The 20,675-nt window shown below is 40.8% G+C and overlaps 1 protein-coding gene and 1 pseudogene across 2 annotated transcripts in view; one reads left to right on the top strand and one right to left on the bottom strand.

Annotated features, from left to right (window-relative positions):
* The window catches only part of necab2 (N-terminal EF-hand calcium binding protein 2), a 125,916-nt gene extending 116,823 nt beyond the window's left edge, over nucleotides 1-9,093 (top strand). For both annotated transcript variants that reach the window (XM_024423517.1, XM_024423516.2), the window contains 3 exons: nucleotides 2,404-2,481; nucleotides 6,053-6,144; nucleotides 7,083-9,093. In XM_024423517.1, coding sequence (XP_024279285.1) covers nucleotides 2,404-2,481; nucleotides 6,053-6,144; nucleotides 7,083-7,111 — 199 coding nt within the window. In that variant the 3' untranslated portion in view covers nucleotides 7,112-9,093. The remainder of the gene's footprint in view (nucleotides 1-2,403; nucleotides 2,482-6,052; nucleotides 6,145-7,082) is intronic.
* An 867-nt stretch (nucleotides 9,094-9,960) lies between these two features.
* Nucleotides 9,961-15,061, bottom strand: LOC112253460 (annotated as a pseudogene).
* Nucleotides 15,062-20,675: the final 5,614 nt, after the last annotated feature.

Genomic DNA, 20,675 nt, shown 5'->3' with positions numbered 1-20,675 from the left:
AATTGCTGTCATAACGAGGATATTTCTTTATCAATAACTGCTTTGTAGAGAAGATGACATGTACAGTTCTAGTCAGAAGTTCACATACACTTAGGTTGGAGTCATTAAAACTAGTTTTTCAACCACTCCACTAATTTCTTGTTAACAAACTATAGTTTTGGCAAGTTGGTTAGGATATCTACTTTGTGCATGACACAAGTAATTTTCCCATCAATTGTTTACAGACCAATTATTTCACTTATAATTCACTGTATCACAATTCCAGTGGGTCAAACGTTTACATACAATAAGTTGACTGTGCCTTTAAACAGCTTGGAAAATTCCAGAAAATGATGTCATGGCTTTAGAAGCTTCTGATAGGCTAATTGACATCATTTGAGTCAATTGGAGGTGTACCTGTGGATGTATTGCAAGGCCTACCTTCAAACTCAGTGCCTCTTTGCTTGACGTCATGGGAAAATCAAATGAAATCAGCCAAGACCTCAGGAAAATAATTGTAGACCTCCACAAGTCTGGTTCATCCTTGGGAGCAATTTCCAAATGCCTGAAGGTACCCCGTTCATCTGTACAAACAATAGTACCTTAAGTATAAACACCATGGGACCACGCAGCCGTCATACCGCTCAGGAAGGAGACACGTTCTGTCTCCTGGAGATGAATGTACTTTGGTGAAAAAAGTGCAAATCAATCCCAGAACAACAGTAAAGGACCTTGTGAAGATGCTGGAGGAAACAGGTACAAAAGTACCTCGACATAACCTGAAAGGCTGCTCAGCAAGGAAGGAGCCACTGCTCCAAAACCACCATAGAAAAAGCCAGACTACGGTTTGCAACTGCACATATGGGGACAAAGATCATACTTTTTGGAGAAATGTCCTCTGGTTTGATGAAACAAAAATAGAACTGTTTGGCCATAATGACCATCGTTATGTTTGGAGGAAAAAGGGGGAGGCTTGCAAGCCGAAGAACACCATCCCAACCGTGAAGCACGGGGTTGGCAGCATCATGTTGTGGGGGTGATTTGCTGCATAAGGGACTGGAGCACTTAAAATAGATGGCATCATGAGTAAGGAAATTTATGTGGATATATTGAGGCAAAATCTCAAGACATCAGTCAGGAAGTTAAAGCTTGGTCGCAAATGGGCTGAAATAAATCATTTTCTCTACTATTATTCTGACATTTCACATTCTTAAAATAAAGTGGTGGTCCTAACAGACCTAAGACAGGGAATTTTTATGAGGATTAAATGTCAGGAATTGTGAAAAACTGAGTTGAAATGTATTTGGCTAAGGTGTATGTAAACTTCCGACTTCAAATGTACAAATGTATCTTATTTCCTATCATGCGAATCAATGTAGCAGCAGATTCTTAGGCCGCGTAAGACTCAGTTCAAAAGGACTAGTTCCTCTACAGTTCGTTTCAGAGCGACTCCCTGGAGCCAAGTCCAGGAAATGGGCCGCATGTTGTCAGCAGCGTTTTGTAATCTCATCATAATGCACGTAGGGACGGTGAATAATTTATCACTGAGGAATTGGGCTCTGAGTCTGTACTGCTTCTACTGCTGCTGCTGAATAGGCTATTTTCTTGTCTCTTTTCTAGTCTCACTCACGCCACCACAATCTAGGTCTGACACTTTCTTTTCCTCCCTCTCATCTCTTTACTCTTGGTTCCTATAAGTGCTTATATATGGTACTAATACATCCTGTCAAACTCCATAAGAATATGTCCTCCTTTTTAGTCATTTAACTCACAGTCTCAGATACACACAAACGCTGGCAAAGTTATGGGAAGGAAGCACACAAATGAATGCACAGACGCACACTCAATCAACCTCCCACTGTCCACAGCTTTCTTTTAGATGGACACACACTGACTTGGACATAATGTTTCTTTGGTTTGATTAATGTGATTTTTGAGCCTTGCACAGCATCTGCCCGTCAAATGAAACAATGTAGTGGTCTAATATAGATGTTACCTCCAACAGAGAGCTGCTAGCCATAATGGAAGCATTCAGCGGGTCAATAAGACATGTCAGGAGTCTCTCCAGTGGAGTTGTGAGCTCCACTGTGATGGAAGCCATTATAAAACCCAGCTCATACAGTAGAACTGTTCTACTGCACTAAACCCGAGACACAACTCATCCATCTGAACCACTACTGCCCTCCAGTGGAAGATAATGGGTGGGAAGTGAGTGGAGCTGAAGTCAAGTGACTATGGGTGTCTACTGCTATGTTTTATGTGGTGTGAAAGTGTTTCTTTGCTTAACTACCACACATAACTACTACCACATATGCTTATTGGCAATTAACTCTATTGGGATATTTCATAGTTCTCCAATGTCCACTGCCCATTATTGACTTTCCAATGTCTTACTCTCTTTCTTTTTATTCCTTTCTTCCTCAGTGTGACTGCAGTGCGGCTGCCAGATGGACTCTCCTTTGTGGTGTATGAGTTCTGGGATGGAGAGGAGGAGTGGAAAAAGTAAGACCTAGATATGTGTCAGATTTGACCTCGTTCCTCTCTCTCCCACATCTCCTGAACCTTGACTCATTGGTGTTTTTATAATCCCATAGGTCCAATTCCAGAAAATATGGAATCAATAATGCACAATAATTTGATATATTTGTATCATTATCTACATCCGATTCAAATTAGTGAATAACTATTTTGTATGCACGGTTCTTTTATGAGATACAGTCTCTAGTGAAAGTCTACACACCCCTTACAGTCTTCACATTTTTCTGCTTTAAAACTTAATCTCAAAAGGGATAAAAAATAAAATACAAAAATTCTACCGATCTACACAACCTACTACACACTTTCAAAGTTAAAGAAAAAGTATTAAACATTTTCCAAAGGAAGAAATATAACAAAACAAAGACGTTTTGATTGAGTATGTCTTCACACCCCAGAGTTAATATTTTGGCAGCCATAACATCTGTGAATCATTGTGAATAAGATTTGACCAACTTTGCACAACTCTTAGGGCAACATTTATCCACTGTTTTTGTCAAAATTGCTCAAGCTCATTGATGGATGATGGATATTCAAACCTTGTCTCTGACTTTCAAGCAGATTTTAAGTCAGGACTGAGACTGGACTACTCATGAACACCCAACACCTCTTGGAAAAGCCATTCTGGTTTGTCTTTGGCATTGAAAACAGTAATTGTCCCGCTGAAAAATAAAACTATATCCCAGGGTTAGGTTTTCAGAAGAGAGAGGTGGGTTTTCCTCTAACGTTTTGACTAGGCTTTGCTGCTTTCATATTTCTTTAGATCCTGACAAACTCCCCAATCCCTGCAGGTGACATGCATACCCATAACGTGATGCTGTCACCACAATACTTGAAAATGCAGTTGTATTGGATGTGCCCCAAGCCTGCAGTTTTTCATTTAGGCCGAAAAGTGTCTTTGCCGGGTTGTTTTGCAGTATTACTTAGCGGCCTTGTTGGGAACAGAATGGATGACTTTGTTGTTGGTGGCAGCATCATGTTATGGGTATGCTTGTCACCAGCAGGGACTGGGGGGGGGGTCAGGATAAAAATAAATATCAAAGGAGCAAAGGCCAGATAAAAAGGTTAGAGGAAACCCTGCCTCAGTCTTCTAGATACCTAACCCCTGGGATAGTTTTCTTTTTTAGCGTGAAAATTACACACATTTTAATGCCAAAGACACACTGGAATGGCTTTCCAATAGGTGTTGTGTGTTCCTGAATGGTCCAGTCTCATTCCAGAGACAAGGTTTGAATATTTCTATCCATCAACAACTCCCAACCAAATTTACTGAGCTTGAACAATTTTGACAAAAACAAGAGACAAAAGGGAGGTAACATCTGGAGTCAGTCTTTGGTTAAGTAGAGGTCAGTGGAGACTCCTCAGAGGAGGAAGGGGATGACCATCCTCCTCAGTGAATTTCATAAAAATAAAAATAGTGAAACATTTAAAAAGTTATAATTTTTAGATAAAACTATATTAAATATATTCACGTCACAAAATAACTGATAAAATACACTGTTCTGCTATTCCGGTCTACAGTAGCCTCAATGGCTGACAAGGTAAAAATCTGTCATTCTTCCCCTGAACAAGGCAGTTAACCCACTGTTCCTAGGCCGTCATTGTAAATAAGAATTTGTTCTTAACTGACTTGCCTAGTTAAATAACGGTTAAATAGAAGGAAAAAAATGAAAAAACGAGCAGTCTGTATGGTAGCACCATGGTGTAGCCAGAGGACAGCTAGCTTACGTCCTCCTCTGGGTACATTGACTTCAATACAAAACCTAGGAGGCTCATGGTTCTCACCCCCTTCCATAGACTTACACAGTAATTATGACAACTTCCCAGAGGACGTCCTCTAACCTATCAGAGCTCTTTCAGCATGATCTGATATGTTGTCCACCCAATCAAAGGATCAGAGAATGAATCTAGTACTGAAAGCATAAGCTACAGCTAGCTATCACTGCAGTGCATGAAATGTGGTGAGTAGTTGACTCAAAGATAGAGAAAAACAGTAATTCATTTCTGAAAAAAATGAAGGAGAAGCAATATAAGATATTTACTATTTTTTTCATTTTCACTTTCACTTACTTAGCTAGCAAATGCAGCTAGACAGTTTAGCCTACTCAAACACCCGGCTCAAACAGAGGGATGTATGTTAGCTAGCTAACTATGACTATCCAACACAATACTATGATTTTTCCAAGTCAGGGTAAGCTTTTGGTTTTATTCATTTATTGTCACTGGGGCCCACCGGTGTAACTGCTTACTAACTGTATACTGTACAAATGACTGTAACATGTTTAGTAACACGTTAATTCTATTAGCTATGTTAACTATGACGTTACTTTAGCTAATATGGTGACAACGATGTAGGCTGTGTGTAGCGGTTATTATATGGTTTGGCTTGGAAAGGTTTTTTCGCTTGGTCACATGCAGCTGATGTGTTGTGCATTGAAGTCCACAAGTGAAGGGAAAAAGTGAGAGGAGGAGCGTGCGTAAATGCGAGAAGGAATACAACATGGCTGCTATGAAAGTGAACTGTGTTTACGTGTGATCAGGGGTGTATTCATTCTGCCAATTCTGTTGAAAAACGTTTCTAAAACAGAAGCAAACAGAATGAAACGGGGATAAATATACCTGAATTTGTCCAATAGAAACTCTAGTTTGCAATGGTTGTACTAATGATTACACCCTAGATCAGCTAGATGCAGGCAAGAAAGAGTGTGCCAGGCGGTATTGAATATGTCACTGTCTGTCCATGTGTCACTGTCTGTCACTTTAAAAAATTATCTTGACATGTGTGCACCTACAGTATATTGTAAACTTTCATTCATAGGCTAGGTTGTAACAACCTCATGATGGGTATAGGGAAAATTTGAATATAATGTAGTAGCCTAAACCTATCGACATTACATTGAGCTGGGTGAATGGAATATGAATGACAGTCATCCAATATGCTGTAATAAAAACAAAAAAGAATCATCCTCCCTCATCTTAAACGGCACAGACCACCAGATGTACAGTATGTGACTCTACAGCAGCAGGAATCAATTCAAATCAGTATATTTGTCACGTGCGCCGAATACAACAGGTATACTTACAGTGAAATGCTTACTTACGGGATCTAACCAATAGTGCAAAAAAGGCATTAGGTGAACAATAGGTAAGTAAAGAAATAAAACAACAGTAAAAAAGACAGGCTATATACAGTAGCGAGGCTGTAAACGTAGCGAGGCTACATACAGACACCAGTTAGTCAGGCTGATTGAGGTATTATGTACATGTAGATATGGTTAAAGTGACTATGCATATATGATGAACAGAGAGTAGCAGTAGCGTAATCTAGCTACAGCTAGAATAAGGCTGACATAATTACTTATTGATGATTTTGGGGATGTGCTGAGGCTGTAATGCGTCTTTATCTTGTATGTTCTCATTAATATTTTACTGCTCACAATCACAATATAATCTATGGGTCATACTGAAGAAGTGAGTGAGCGTACATATGTCCTCATCTGTCTTTGTGTGATCTTATGCCCTCCACCTCTGTCCTCAGACACCTCCAGACTGCATCTTCCAAGGCCTTTCAACATGTTAAAGTGGACACTCTGTGCCAGCCCGAGGCTGTGTCCACTGTCGCTGTGCCAGGTTAGTCTCCTGAGAGGGCAACCAGGTTTCAGAGAATTTCATATTGTTCTATACATAAATCCGAGACACTCGATTTAGTATGACATGTTACGTTTGCTATGATTACATAAGACAGATGCTTACATAAGGCAAAACAAAAGGAGGGTGGTTGGTCGGGGTAGATGGGTGGGCGTAGTAACACAAGAGTTGCGAGTTCGAATCTCATCACAGACAACTTTAGCATTTTAGCTTACTTACTACTTTTTTGCTACATTCCAACTACTTAGCATGTTAGCTAACCCTTTTCCTAACGCTAACTATTTTAGCTAACCCTTCACCTAAAGCGAACCCTTTTAGCTAACGCTTCCCCTAACCGTAACCGTTTAACCTAACTCCTAAACTAGCTAACATTAGCTACCATTAGCTACCTATTATCCGTAACATATCATACGAATTGTAATCATATGAAATTGGTGATGGACATCCACAAATGAATACATACCACACAAAACGTAGCATATTGTACTAAATGAAGTGTCTTGGATATACGTAGGAATAATACGAAATGCTCTGAGTCCAGGTTGGAGAGGGATGCTGGCATAGTGCCATGTGTCTGGGATGGATGGGGAGCCCTTAATGCAAGGGAACCTACTGGGGAGAGATATGTTCAATGTAGAGCAGGAACAGACAGGGAAAGCACATACCTTGATATTTATTGTTGTGGACTTATTGTTATTGGCATGGATGCATAAGGCCTTATGTCATAGACTTACCCCAGACAAACCTGAAAATGTATGACATTAAATTTGAATTATATTATGCAGTGTATTATCACATTTGAGCAGAGAAACAGTAGATGTGAGTGTCAATGTGTGAGTGTGTTAATAATGCTTGTTTTTTTTGTATTCCTGAGCTGCTTGTGTCTTAACTGAACTCCCCCTCTGTCTCTCTCCCTGCAGCCGCCTGGTGCAGCCTGAGCAGAGACTGACGGGGGTGGGGCCAGATTGCCTGAGTCTGCAACACCCACCATCCTTAGCTCCCCCTTAACCTCCCTCACCCTCTCACCTTCACAACCCCTCTCTTTCTCTATTTTGTAAGTACATGTTTACACAGTGTCTGTTTGATATTGAGGCAAAATGGAATGTGTCAATTGCAGTGAATATTGAACGGTGCATTAAAGCGAGATTACCTCCATCCAATGCATTTCTTCATCATATCGTTCACCCTCAAGTCATGGTAGAAATGACGTGAACTGTTAACCTGCTTTTGAGGCTCTCGTGCATGTCATCCATTTTGACTAAAGACATGAACCTGCTACTGCTAATGGTAGACTAATAGAGCGCTCAACATTCGTCTCTATCAAGCAGTTAAGGTTGTTTTTTCCGTTGTGTTAAAAGTACATGTATGAATCAGCACTGGATATATTAGCTGTTAAAGTCTAGTAAAATTATATGAAAAAAATGTTATATTATAATTATATTTGTATTGATGTCTTTCGTGATACAGTGCAAAATTATGAAGAAAGAGCAATTACTACAAAAGTAGCAAAACTTGGTTTGCTGCAGCAGTTCCCTTTTTGACCAACACAATCTCAAGCCTTAAACATCAGCATATGGTTGAGGTTGTAAGTGGGTACCTAGGTAGGATTTCTCATAAACATACACTAATTCGATTTTAAACGTCTAACGCACAGCCCCATCTTACAATCACAATGTTCATTGCAATTGAGCAAAAAGGAGATGTTTACACACCTATCAAGCAAAATGATAGTAACAGAAAATATATCAGAATGTTCACCCACCAGCCCAGTTAGAGAATAACCTCTTGTGCACATCTAGGACCATGACGACTTTGTCCAACCCCAATTTCACCAACCTGAAATCAACATGATCAAACAGAGACCTAGTAAAAAAAAACACAATGTACATAAATGGAATATAGCGATTAAGATATATAAAGTATGAGAGTATCAGAAATGATCAAAATATGAATGTTATCTATGAAGAATAATGTATGAATCACTCATCTTGATCAAACTTTAGAGGGCGGAATATTTCACCTACTTCGCCATTGAATTTCTTAGTTTGTCCTGGAAGCACATGAAGGTCATGGCAAGCCTGTCCTTAACCAATGGGGGAATATCAAACTCTCCCTCCCCAGGATAACCTTCTCAGATAATAACAAATACTGTCCTTGTGCACTGTAAAATAAATAAAACAGTTTGTTTACTTGCCTTGGATCATAACTAGGACCACCACTGAAATGGAATGAACTCATGTCCAGTTCAAACTCTGGTGCTAGGCCACATTACACTTTACCTTGAGAGAACCCTGGACTTCTCAGTGTTAATGCACCTGTGATATTAATCAATAATGAATAGCACGCCTTGGGCTTTATATTAGCCTCAGCATCAGTATTACCGAATGGAGCAAGTGCATGGATCCCTTGTTGACAGACATGGGGAAATTCTACTGGAAAGGTTTTCTATTTATCCGTTGCTTCTGTTGGGTTCTGTATGAACAGGTCAGAGCCAGCCAGACAAAAAAAAATGCCAATACTATTTCTATAACATTCCTGGCTGTTCCCTAAACTGTGCAATCAATTTTTTCTCTCCTTATCCCTCACTTGAGTGCATGTTCAAATGAATGTCCAGTAACTTATTTGCTGTAGTATTTAGCCATGCTATTTTCAATGGGTTTTGTGCGTTTCTTATTTTTCTTTTATAGTATTCCTATAAAGGAGACGAAACAAAAATATATATGAATAGAAAATGCCATACAGAATGAACATTCACTTTTATGGCAATGTTTAATGAAATACTAATTCTTATACTTATGTATGTTTCAGTAAAATGGCTTTCTCTCTGAGTGTAGAGACTTATTGCAGGGATGCAAGTACTATATTTAGTCTTAACGTTGTTGAAATTCTAGATGTAGAGTGATGCAACTCAATAAAATGGTAATACTGAAATAAACCATGAATCTGTTGCTTGATTGCTTTACATTTCTGGGAAAGCATGCAGTCGACATGTATGAAGACAAGCGAAACAAGTGCCAGTGCATATTTCCTATTAAACTTTTTATTTTAATTTTTTTTACTTCTGACAAACATGTCAATACAATGATGAATATCGATATACTGTTCACAGAAGGCCAGTAACCGAAAGGTCGCTGTTAAGAATCCCAGTCGACTAGGTAAAAAAAAAGATCTATTGATGTGCCTTTGAGCAAGGCACTTAACCCTAATTGCTCCAAGTCTAGAACCAACAGAACCCTGAACAGCATCTAACCCCAAACCATACAACTGCTAAAGATGTTAACGAAATAGCTACCCACATCTGCATTGAACCTTTTTGCATAAACTGTTTTTACTCACTCACTTGGCTGTTAGCATTATCATGAAAAGGGGCATGAGGGAAGCCCTACAATATTACCTTTTTCTAAGTGGCGAGAACAGGAGGGAGTAGGAAATGTTGAAAAGTAACCTTTAGATATGTGGTACTTCTCTAAAATGTAGTTTTGTAATTTAGTAAAACAATTCGACAACAAGAAAATTGAGTTTGAAAAAGGTCATGTTTTTGCTGTGAGTCAAAGTAGTAACCTAGGTAACCACAGGTTGTTTTCCCCACAGGCGGGCAGTGCCGCGACGTTATATCTAATACCGACTGGGTCTATAGGAAAACTCTTTGAAGAACCCTTTTTGGTTCCAGGTAGAACCCTTTCCACAGGGAGTTCTACATGGAGACCAAAAGGGTTCTACCTGAAACCAAAAAGGGTTCTACTATGGAACCCTTTTTTCTAAGAGTGTGCAGTCGTATAGTCGCTGTGTTCACTACAATCACTTGGTGCTATCAGATAGAGTATTGAAAGGATGAGCCTCACAAGTTAAGGAGTAGATGACCAGGCAGAAGAACATGGACAACACAGAGATGAACACCCAGTGGGACAGGCTTTTGTTCTCCATGCTGCTGCATGCTGCTGTAGATGGCTGTGCAAGCCTCGTGACACTGGAGCACAGAATGATACAGAACAGGACATGGAAGGTTCAGAATGCAAAGCACAGATAAACATGGCTACATAGACCTGAGACTGAGACTTGTGTCACTCATATAGCTCTAATTTTCACAGACAGTTCTCACAGGAAAAAGAGCCCCAACAATAAATCCTTTGAATCATTCTGGTGTCCAGTTAGTCTCAATGTAAGAGCCAGAGAAGCAATCAATAGTATGGGGCTCCAAAGCTGTTAATGCTCATAGAACGTCAAAGCCTTTGTCATGAGCTGAGACAAGCTTCCAATTCAAAAGTATACATTGCATAAGCAAAGTTCTCCCAGGTTTCATCAATATGTTCCTCCAACATTCCTCCATCCCACCTTGCTAAGTAATCAATCAGCCTGAGGGTGCAGGGGCTCAGCTAGCTGGGCTTTGTGGGCCACTTTTAGCTTCGTATGAACCATCCTGATCTCGCAAGCTTAAGTTCGGTTTCACTAAACGGATAGCTAAACAGAATGTAAGCTTGAGAGATCAGGATGGTTCGTACAACACTAGTTCTCTCTCCCACTGCCCTTTAAATTGCATTTTTGATCATCCTCCTGTGTTCCCTTGGTTACTCAGAAGATTACAAAAAAACTACCTCTGGAAGAAAAGTGGAAAATAACACTTATTTTCAATCTTACCTATGTTCAAATATTGAACAGAGAACCAGCTCTCCTTAGCCATTTTAAAGAGCAGGATAGCCTGAGGCTCGACTGGACTGTGATGGGTTTCCAGACAGCTCCTCAATTGACCAGAATTTGGGGTAAATGCCAGACCTTTATCCATTGGCTTCATAAAGAAAATAATCTAACCTCACTAGTAACCTCTTTGAAAACCAGACATGATTTAAGCCGTACTCACCTGAAAGCCAAAGCAGATGGTCGGGATAACGCTGAACATCGAAGGCATAGAGCTTATTCTACAGAGAGCCAACAACAAAACTATGGAAAGGCTTTTTCTGAAGTACCTGGTCTGACCTTTGAGGCAATGTCAGTCTTTTACAGTTCATGTGTCAATCACACTGACAAATTACAATGTGTGGGCGGCTGATGGCCATGACTTCACTCCCAAACAGTCAAAATGTTGTTGAGAATTAAACTACCTTTAACAAGAGCAGAATGTTTAGAAGTTACTTTTATTAAAAGATCATCTTATATCCTGATCTCACAGACCTAGATGCATAAAAGGCTACATTTAACTTTGACAGCATTTTTCTACCTAGCACATAGACCTATCATAGAGGCCTATCATAAACTCCTATCTATTGTGCACCTCAGATTATATAACAAAGATAGAAATGACTCATATTAATTGGGATTACAAGCACTCACCCACTACTGTAGAGGGTGGATATGTGCACCTCACGTTCCTCTCGTGTGATATTTCAGAACGATGGCCACTGTTAGGTATGTAGCGGCCAGAGTACCTAAAATACTTCAAAGAGGGGGAAAGGCTTGAGTATAACATGATATTGAATATGGCAGCAACAGACATGTCAATATTGCAATGTTATGCACCAAGTAGTCTTTGCAATGCCATATTAAACTGCCCATAAAAACCTCACCTGATGTACTTCTGAATACTGATCTCTTTAGGGATGGAGAGAGGGAGGATGAGGAAGACACACAGGAGGATGAGGACAAAATGCGGGTCTGTTTACCAGTGGAATGGCATGTCTGCTTCATGTAATCCAGTTATCAACACAAACACATAAATGACATCATGAAACATGTATCAGATATAATGTTGACAATCTACAGTGCCTTGCGAAAGTATTCGGCCCCCTTGAACTTTGCGACCTTTTGCCACATTTCAGGCTTCAAACATAAAGATATAAAACTGTATTTTTTTGTGAAGAATCAACAACAAGTGGGACACAATCATGAAGTGGAACGACATTTATTGGATATTTCAAACTTTTTTAACAAATCAAAAACTGAAAAATTGGGCGTGCAAAATTATTCAGCCCCCTTAAGTTAATACTTTGTAGCGCCACCTTTTGCTGCGATTACAGCTGTAAGTCGCTTGGGGTATGTCTCTATCAGTTTTGCACATCGAGAGTGTGACATTTTTGCCCATTCCTCCTTGCAAAACAGCTCGAGCTCAGTGAGGTTGGATGGAGAGCAATTGTGAACAGCAGTTTTCAGTTCTTTCCACAGATTCTCGATTGGATTCAGGTCTGGACTTTGACTTGGCCATTCTAACACCTGGATATGTTTATTTTTGAACCATTCCATTGTAGATTTTGCTTTATGTTTTGGATCATTGTCTTGTTGGATGACAAATCTCCGTCCCAGTCTCAGGTCTTTTGCAGACTCCATCAGGTTTTCTTCCAGAATGGTCCTGTATTTGGCTCCATCCATCTTCCCATCAATTTTAACCATCTTCCCTGTCCCTGCTGAAGAAAAGCAGGCCCAAACCATGATGCTGCCACCACCATGTTTGACAGTGGGGTTGGTGTGGTCAGGGTGATGAGCTGTGTTGCTTTTACGCCAAACATAACATTTTGCATTGTTGCCAAAAAGTTCAATTTTGGTTTCATCTGACCAGAGCACCTTCTTCCACATGTTTGGTGTGTCTCCCAAGTGGCTTGTGGCAAACTTTAAACAACACTTTTTATGGATATCTTTAAGAAATGGCTTTCTTCTTGCCACTCTTCCATAAAGGCCAGATTTGTGCAATATACGACTGATTGTTGTCCTATGGACAGAGTCTCCCACCTCAGCTGTAGATCTCTGCAGTTCATCCAGAGTGATCATGGGCCTCTTGGCTGCATCTCTGATCAGTCTTCTCCTTGTATGAGCTGAAAGTTTAGAGGGACGGCCAGGTCTTGGTAGATTTGCAGTGGTCTGATACTCCTTCCATTTCAATATTATCGCTTGCACAGTGCTCCTTGGGATGTTTAAAGCTTGGGAAATCTTTTTGTATCCAAATCCGGCTTTAAACTTCTGCACAACAGTATCTCGGACCTGCCTGGTGTGTTCCTTGTTCTTCATGATGCTCTCTGCGCTTTTAACGGACCTCTGAGACTATCACAGTGCAGGTGCATTTATACGGAGACTTGATTACACACAGGTGGATTGTATTTATCATCATTAGTCATTTAGGTCAACATTGGATCATTCAGAGATCCTCACTGAACTTCTGGAGAGAGTTTGCTGCACTGAAAGTAAAGGGGCTGAATAATTTTGCACGCCCAATTTTTCAGTTTTTGATTTGTTAAAAAAGTTTGAAATATCCAATAAATGTCGTTCCACTTCATGATTGTGTCCCACTCGTTGTTGATTCTTCACAAAAAAATACAGTTTTATATCTTTATGTTTGAAGCCTGAAATGTGGCAAAAGGTCGCAAAGTTCAAGGGGGCCGAATACTTTCGCAAGGCACTGTATATCATTAACCCATTTCCTATGAGCATCATTACATAATGAGAAGAATGGGGGAAAACAAAATCAGATGATTTCAAAGGCTCCAGAAGAAATAGTTCAGGAAGGAATTTCTATAACATAATCCAGCAAGAGATCTCAGGGAGTCATGTGGTCACGGAGATGACTCACATTTCTCCAGCTGGTCCGTTACTATGACCAGGAAAGCCATAGAGATCATGAAGAGGTTGAAGAGAACACGACCTCACAGAGTTGCCCGATCGCAGGCCCACACACATCCTTCACCACGGCTTGGTATGTGTTCTGACCACTGATGGAGGAGGAGTAGCCCAGGATTACCAGGGCATTGATGAGGAACACCGGGGACACCTGGGGCAGAGGAGGGATAAAAATACAATCAAGAGGTTGCTCAGTGGGAGAAGAGAGATGTTATTGATCAGTGAATTAGAGAGTAGGCCTATGAAGGATAAAAGTGATGAGAGGAAGGGATAACCAGAGGGAATGTCAGAGAGAGGTGAATATCAGTTATTACACTAGTCTAGAGAATGACTGGTGTTCTTGATATTGATTCTATATAAAATGCAAAAACTGGAAATAATTTGACCTTTCCCCAAAATAATCACCAACACCCAATTTCAGAAGGTTCACCAGCGCATTAAATTACATGTCAAGTAAGTCAATAGGATTCAGTAGAGATAGAGTAGATTGGATTGTTTAAATTGGTTTGAATTAAGTTTAAAAACAGGAGGAGATGGTTAGTGATGGTTGTAATTGAGTTAAAGAACAGGAATATAGGCTATACATGTTTTGTTTACCAGGGTCAGCAACTTGGTCTCAGAGCATTTAGTATTATTCTGTATGTAAATCTGAGACAGTACATTTAGTATGATATGTTACGTTTCGCATGATATGTATTAATTTGTGGATGTCCATCACCCATTTCATATGATATGTTACGAATTACAATTCAAATTATGTTACAAATTTTCAAAACATACAATATAAGTTTATAAGTTAGGTTAAAGGATTAGCTAACATGCTAAGTAGTTGGAAAGTAGGTCAAAAGTAGTAAGTAGTTATAAAGTTGTTAATTAGGTAACATTCTAAAGTTCTCTGCGATTAAATTTGAACTTGCAATCTTTGGGTTGCTAGACGTTCGTGTTATACGCCCACCCATCCAACCACCCTACTTTCATTTTTGCCTTAAGTAACGTTTTGTCTTATGTAACCATACCAAACTTAACATATCATACAAAATACAGTGTCTTGGATTTATGTACAGAATAATACGAAATGCTCTGAGACCAGGTTGGGGTCACTAAAGTCACTAACCATTTCCACGGGGACTGCAGTGTGAATTCCCTTGGCTTTCTCGAAAGCTCAAGGGGAATTGAGAAGTCCCGCACCAAGCGCAGATTTGAGCATGAGGAAAACTGCTCCCATACATGCAAATCTTGGGCCGTCTGTATCGAGCACGGGCTTGGCCAGCAAGCTGATGCTTTCTCTCGCCAACTCTTCCATGCTTGGTCAGACTTGCTCCAAACTCTTTGAAAAACCTATGCAACTCGTGCCAGGTGGTATTCACATGAATATGCTCAACATGAACTGGAAAGTAGGCTGGAGCAGGGAGGGTTGAAAGTAGAGGTGTCTTCCAAGTTTTCAAACCAATGATAACCATGCTTGTTTCCAATTTCAAAAGAGTCTACCCTTTATGAATTACCATGTGAACAAACTGTCAATGCTCAATATTCATTACTTCATTCAGATAGGTGATATGAGTCAGGCAGATCGCTCAAGAGTGACTTCGAAATTGGACGCTTATTCACATCCTGAGGACGTCGGGAAATTCCACAAGGAGCAACAGTGAGCACTATTACCATCAAGTAGGCTTGGGTTTTGATAGGGCGTTATGGGTGGGGGTGGCAAATGGGTGTAATCCCAGAAGGCTGTATATTCGATCCCAGTGGTGGACACTTAATTTAAAAACATTTGTCAACCCGGGGTGTCAAAAAACACTGACATTTGGAGCAACTTCAAAATTATATATTTGGAGAAGCATGAATAAATATCTAATTGAGAGCTTGTTGACCTGAGTGACCCAAGTTGTGTTGATCTTACAGACAGTCTAATATATCCAGTAATTTGTCCAGTAAAGTATATGCCCCTTGATTTTGAAGAATTACTTATAAAGATCATGCTTTTGTTTAACTGTATAGCTTCAATTCATGGTTTAAAAAGTAATGTTGCTCTCATGGAATGTAAGTCCTGTCCTTGAGCAGTACAGACAGGGGACAGTGAGCCATTTTTTACATTTAGCGTCACTGCGACTAGGGAAATATAGTATTTGTTCTAACAAAGATAGTGTATATTTCAGGATGTTGTGTATCCCTGGAAATAATCAATATTCATAACAGTTATGAAAACATAGCTTGTCCCCCCCTGGAAAAAGAGGTTTCGACACAACTTATCCCGGGTATGTGGTAAGTTGAGCATAGAGGCAGGGTAAGTGGCTTTGGGGTAAGTGCTGGTAGGTCAAAGTTTAATTAATGGAATATGGGTGTGGTATATTGTATATCTTAAATGTATGCCTACATTCAGATCACAGGAGGTTGGTGGCACCTTAATTTGGGAGGACGGGCTCGTGGTAATGGCTGGAGCGGAATCAGTGGAATGGTATCAAATTCAAACAGTTTGATGCCATTCCATTCGCTCCGTTCCAGTCATTATTATGAGCCGTCCTCCCCTCAACAGCCTCCACTGATTCGGATATATATATATATATATATATGTATATATCAATGATGTTGCTCTTGCTGCGGGCGATTCCCTGATCCACCTCTACGCAGACGACACCATTCTATATACTTTCGGCCCGTCCTTGGACACTGTGCTATCGAACCACCAAACGAGCTTCAATGCCATACAACACTCCTTCCGTGGCCTCCAACTGCTCCTAAACGCTAGTAAAACCAAATGCATGCTTTTCAACCGTTCGCTGCCTGCACCCGCACGCCTGACCAGCGTCACCACCCTGGATGGTTCCGACCTAGAATATGTGGACATCTATAAGTACCTAGGTGTCTGGCTAGACTGTAAACTCTCCTTCCAGACTCATATCAAACATCTCCAATCGAAAATCAAATCAAGAGTCTGCTTTCTATTCCGCAACAAAGCCTCCTTCACTCACGCCGCCAAACTTACCCTAGTAAAACTGACTATCCTACCGATCCTCGACTTCGGCGATGTCATCTACAAAATTGCTTCCAGCACTCTACTCAGCAAACTGGATGCAGTTTATCACAGTGCCATCCATTTTGTCACTAAACCACCTTATACCACCCACCAATGCGACTTGTATGCTCTAGTTGGCTGGCCCTCGCTACATATTCGTCGCCAGAGCCACTGGCTCCAGGTCATCTACAAGTCCATGCTAGGTAAAGCTCCGCCTTCTCAGTTCACTGGTCACGATGGCAACACCCATCCGTAGCACGCGCTCCAGCAGGTGTATCTCACTGATCATCCCTAAAGCCAACACCTCATTTGGCCGCCTTTCATTCCAGTTCTCTGCTGCCTGTGACTGGAACGAATTGCAAAAAAAAAAATCGCTGAAGTTGGAGACTTATCTCCCTCATCAACTTCAAACATCTGCTATCTGAGTAGCTAACCGATCGCTGCAGCTGTACATAGTCTATCGGTAAATAGCCCACCCATTTTTACCTACCTCATCCCCATACTGTTTTTATTTATTTACTTTTCTGCTCTTTTGCACACCAATATCTCTACCTGTACACGACCATCTGATCATTTATCACTCCAGTGTTAATCTGCAAAATTGTAATTATTCGCCTACCTCCACATGCCTTTTGCACACAATGTATATAGACTCCCCTTTTTTTCTACTGTGTTATTGACTTGTTAATTGTTTACTCCATGTGTAACTCTGTGTTGTCTGTTCACACTGCTATGCTTTATCTTGGCCAAGTCGCAGTTGCAAATGAGAACTTGTTCTCAACTAGCCTACCTGGTTAAATAAAGGTGAAATAAAAAAAATATACAGTAGATCTCTGTTCAATATCCCTGTGTCTTCCATTTCTTGACCAGATGTCTGGGACAAGGATGTTCTTTCGATGTGCCAATTGGGAGACAAGTTCTCTGCATGAGGCTACTAAGCCCAAGAAACTGGTCGGAAAAAATGTGACCACACCGGTCTGAAAATGTGGACACGATCAGAATGTGGATAAGATCAGGACAAAGAATGCATGTTAAAGCTCTGTTTATACCTGGTTCTGTAGACCCCAAATTATGAAGAAAAAAAAATCTAATTTGGTTTTGTATGCTACCGAGTAGCACAGCAGTCTAAGGCACTGCATCTCAGTGCTAGAGGCGTCACTACAGACCCTGGTTCAATCCCGGGCTGTATCACAACCGGCCGTGATCAGGAGTCCCATAGGGCAGCGAAAAATTTACCCAGCATCATCTAGGTTACTCTGATAGTGTTCAGTGTGTCAAATCGGAGGGTCTGCTGTCCGGACCTCTGGCAGTCTCCACAGGGTTCAATTCTTGGACCGACTCTCTTCTCTGTATACATCAAAGATGTCGCTCTTGCTGCTGGTGAGTCTCTGATCCACCTCTACGCAGACGACACCATTCTGTATACTTCCGGCCCTTCTTTGGACGCTGTGTTAACAACCCTCCAGGCAAGCTTCAATGCCATACAACTCTCCTTCCGTGGCCTCCAATTGCTCTTTAATACAAGTAAAACTAAATGCATGCTCTTCAACCGATCGCTGCCTGCCCCTGCCCGCTTGTCCAACATCACTACTCTGGACGGCTCCAACTTAGAATACATGGACAACTACAAATACCTAGGTGTCTGGTTAGACTGTAAACTCTCCTTCCAGACCCACATCAAACATTTCCAATCCAAAGTTAAATCTAGAATTGGCTTCTTATTTCACAACAAAGCATCCTTCACTCATGCTGCCAAACATACCCTTGTAAAACTGACCATCCTACCAATCCTCGACTTCGGCGATGTCATTTACAAAATAGCCTCCAATACCCTACTCAACAAATTGGATGCAGTCTATCACAGTGCCATCCGTTTTGTCACCAAAGCCCCATATACTACCCACCATTGCGACCATTGGCTGGCCCTCGCTTCATTACCTGTCGCCAAACCCACTGGCTCCATGTCATCTACAAGACCCTGCTAGGTAAAGTCCCCCCTTATCTCAGCTCGCTGGTCACCATAGCATCACCCACCTGTAGCACGCGCTCCAGCAGGTATATCTCTCTGGTCACCCCCAAAACCAATTATTTCTTTGGCCGCCTCTCCTTCCAGTTCTCTGCTGCCAATGACTGGAACGAACTACAAAAATCTCTGAAACTGGAAACACTTATCTCCCTCACTAGCTTTAATCACCAGCTGTCAGAGCAGCTCACAGATTACTGCACCTGTACATAGCCCACCTATAATTTAGCCCAAACAACTACCTCTTTCCCTACTCTATTTATTTATTTAGCTCCTTTGCACCCCATTATTTTTATTTCTACTTTGCACATTCTTCCACTGCAAATCTACCATTCCAGTGTTTTACTTTTCCACCATGGCCTTTTTTGCCTTTACCTCCCTTCTCACCTCATTTGCTCACATCGTATATAGACTTGTTTCTACTGTATTATTGACTGTATGTTTGTTTTACTCCATGTGTAACTCTGTCGCTGTGTGTCGAACTGCTTTGCTTTATCTTGGCCAGGTCGCAATTGTAAATGAGAACTTGTTCTCAACTGGCCTACCTGGTTAAATAAAGGTGAAATTAAATAAATAAATGGTTAGGGGAGGGTTTGGCCGGGATAGGCCATTATTGTAAAATAAGATTTTGTTCTTAACTGACTTGCCTAGTTAAATCAAGGTTCAATAAAAATAGACAAGCATCATGAAACCTATAACCCAAATTCATTTGACTTTGTGAAAATCCGATCTTTGGCCCCAACTTGCTTACCACTTTTTCCATGTTGTTTCATTCAGACTTCATGCGATGGTTTCCTAAATATTAGGTCACATTCAGTTTGTATAGTTTCCTTGAAACAAGAGATGGCTCAACTTACCCCACTCTCCCCAACATACATCACTAGGGTGGGTGTGGGTAGCCAGGTCTGTGGTGGTGGTGAAGCCTGTAGGTACAGGTTTGCTGACTGTCACATTCGGCAATGTCAGGAGGAGAAATCGTTGGCTCCTTTTCCTGGCTGCTGGGAACTTTCCAAGGGAAAAGAGGGGCATGTGACCTCATTTAAAAAAATATTTTTAAAATCCATTTAACCACAGATAACTGGTTACAGGGTCAGTTCCCATGTTCTCCAGGCAATTGGCATACATTGTAGTCTGTCATCAGAAGGATCAGTGACATTTTCACAGGCTGTTCACCCCCATTAAAAAGTGGATCAGGCTGGGTCTTTAGCAGGACCGCTCGGCCCTCATCACCTTTTATGGAATTAGTCCACCTCACAACCAAGGAGGTGACAAAATGGTCGACAAGGAGACTGATCCTCAGACAACTAATGGAATTTGAGTGAGGCTATAGTGGGAACTCTAGTATGGCATTACTACCATACCATTAAACTGCTAAGATCATACACTGAAATTCTGATATGAGAAACACTCATCAAAATGCAGCACTGTAGAAAGTCAGAACAGGTGAATTCACTCTTTTCATATCTAACAATGACCCCAACTTGAGTTATCCTTTGAATAGTGTTTGACCATGACTTACTTTAAGGTAAAATATTTGATATGATCATTGATCAAGAATATTCCACTTTAGAATACCTCTATTTGATCAGGTTAGTTTCATGACAAGGCCATTAATGCTGTGTTTTAGCTGTAGAACAGTGCCATCAACAACAGCGTCCCAAATAAATCTTCAGTTGCCACAAATGTGTAATATATCACCCCAAGTGTGAAGCCTGGTCCCTGTCCATAGCCATCTGTTGTATGCTACATTAGATCCTAGTCACCCAGCTACACGGCTCAATCCCAAATGAATGTGAAAGATATACACCATCGAATTATCATTTCAGATGCTGCCTATCTTTCCCATTCATTTGGGGTGAAGGCAGTAGATAGACAACATAT

Source organism: Oncorhynchus tshawytscha, linkage group LG06, assembly GCF_018296145.1.
Source record: "Oncorhynchus tshawytscha isolate Ot180627B linkage group LG06, Otsh_v2.0, whole genome shotgun sequence".
In the NCBI taxonomy this organism is placed as follows: domain Eukaryota; kingdom Metazoa; phylum Chordata; class Actinopteri; order Salmoniformes; family Salmonidae; genus Oncorhynchus; species Oncorhynchus tshawytscha.
This window is presented reverse-complemented; position numbering and strand designations above follow the sequence as displayed.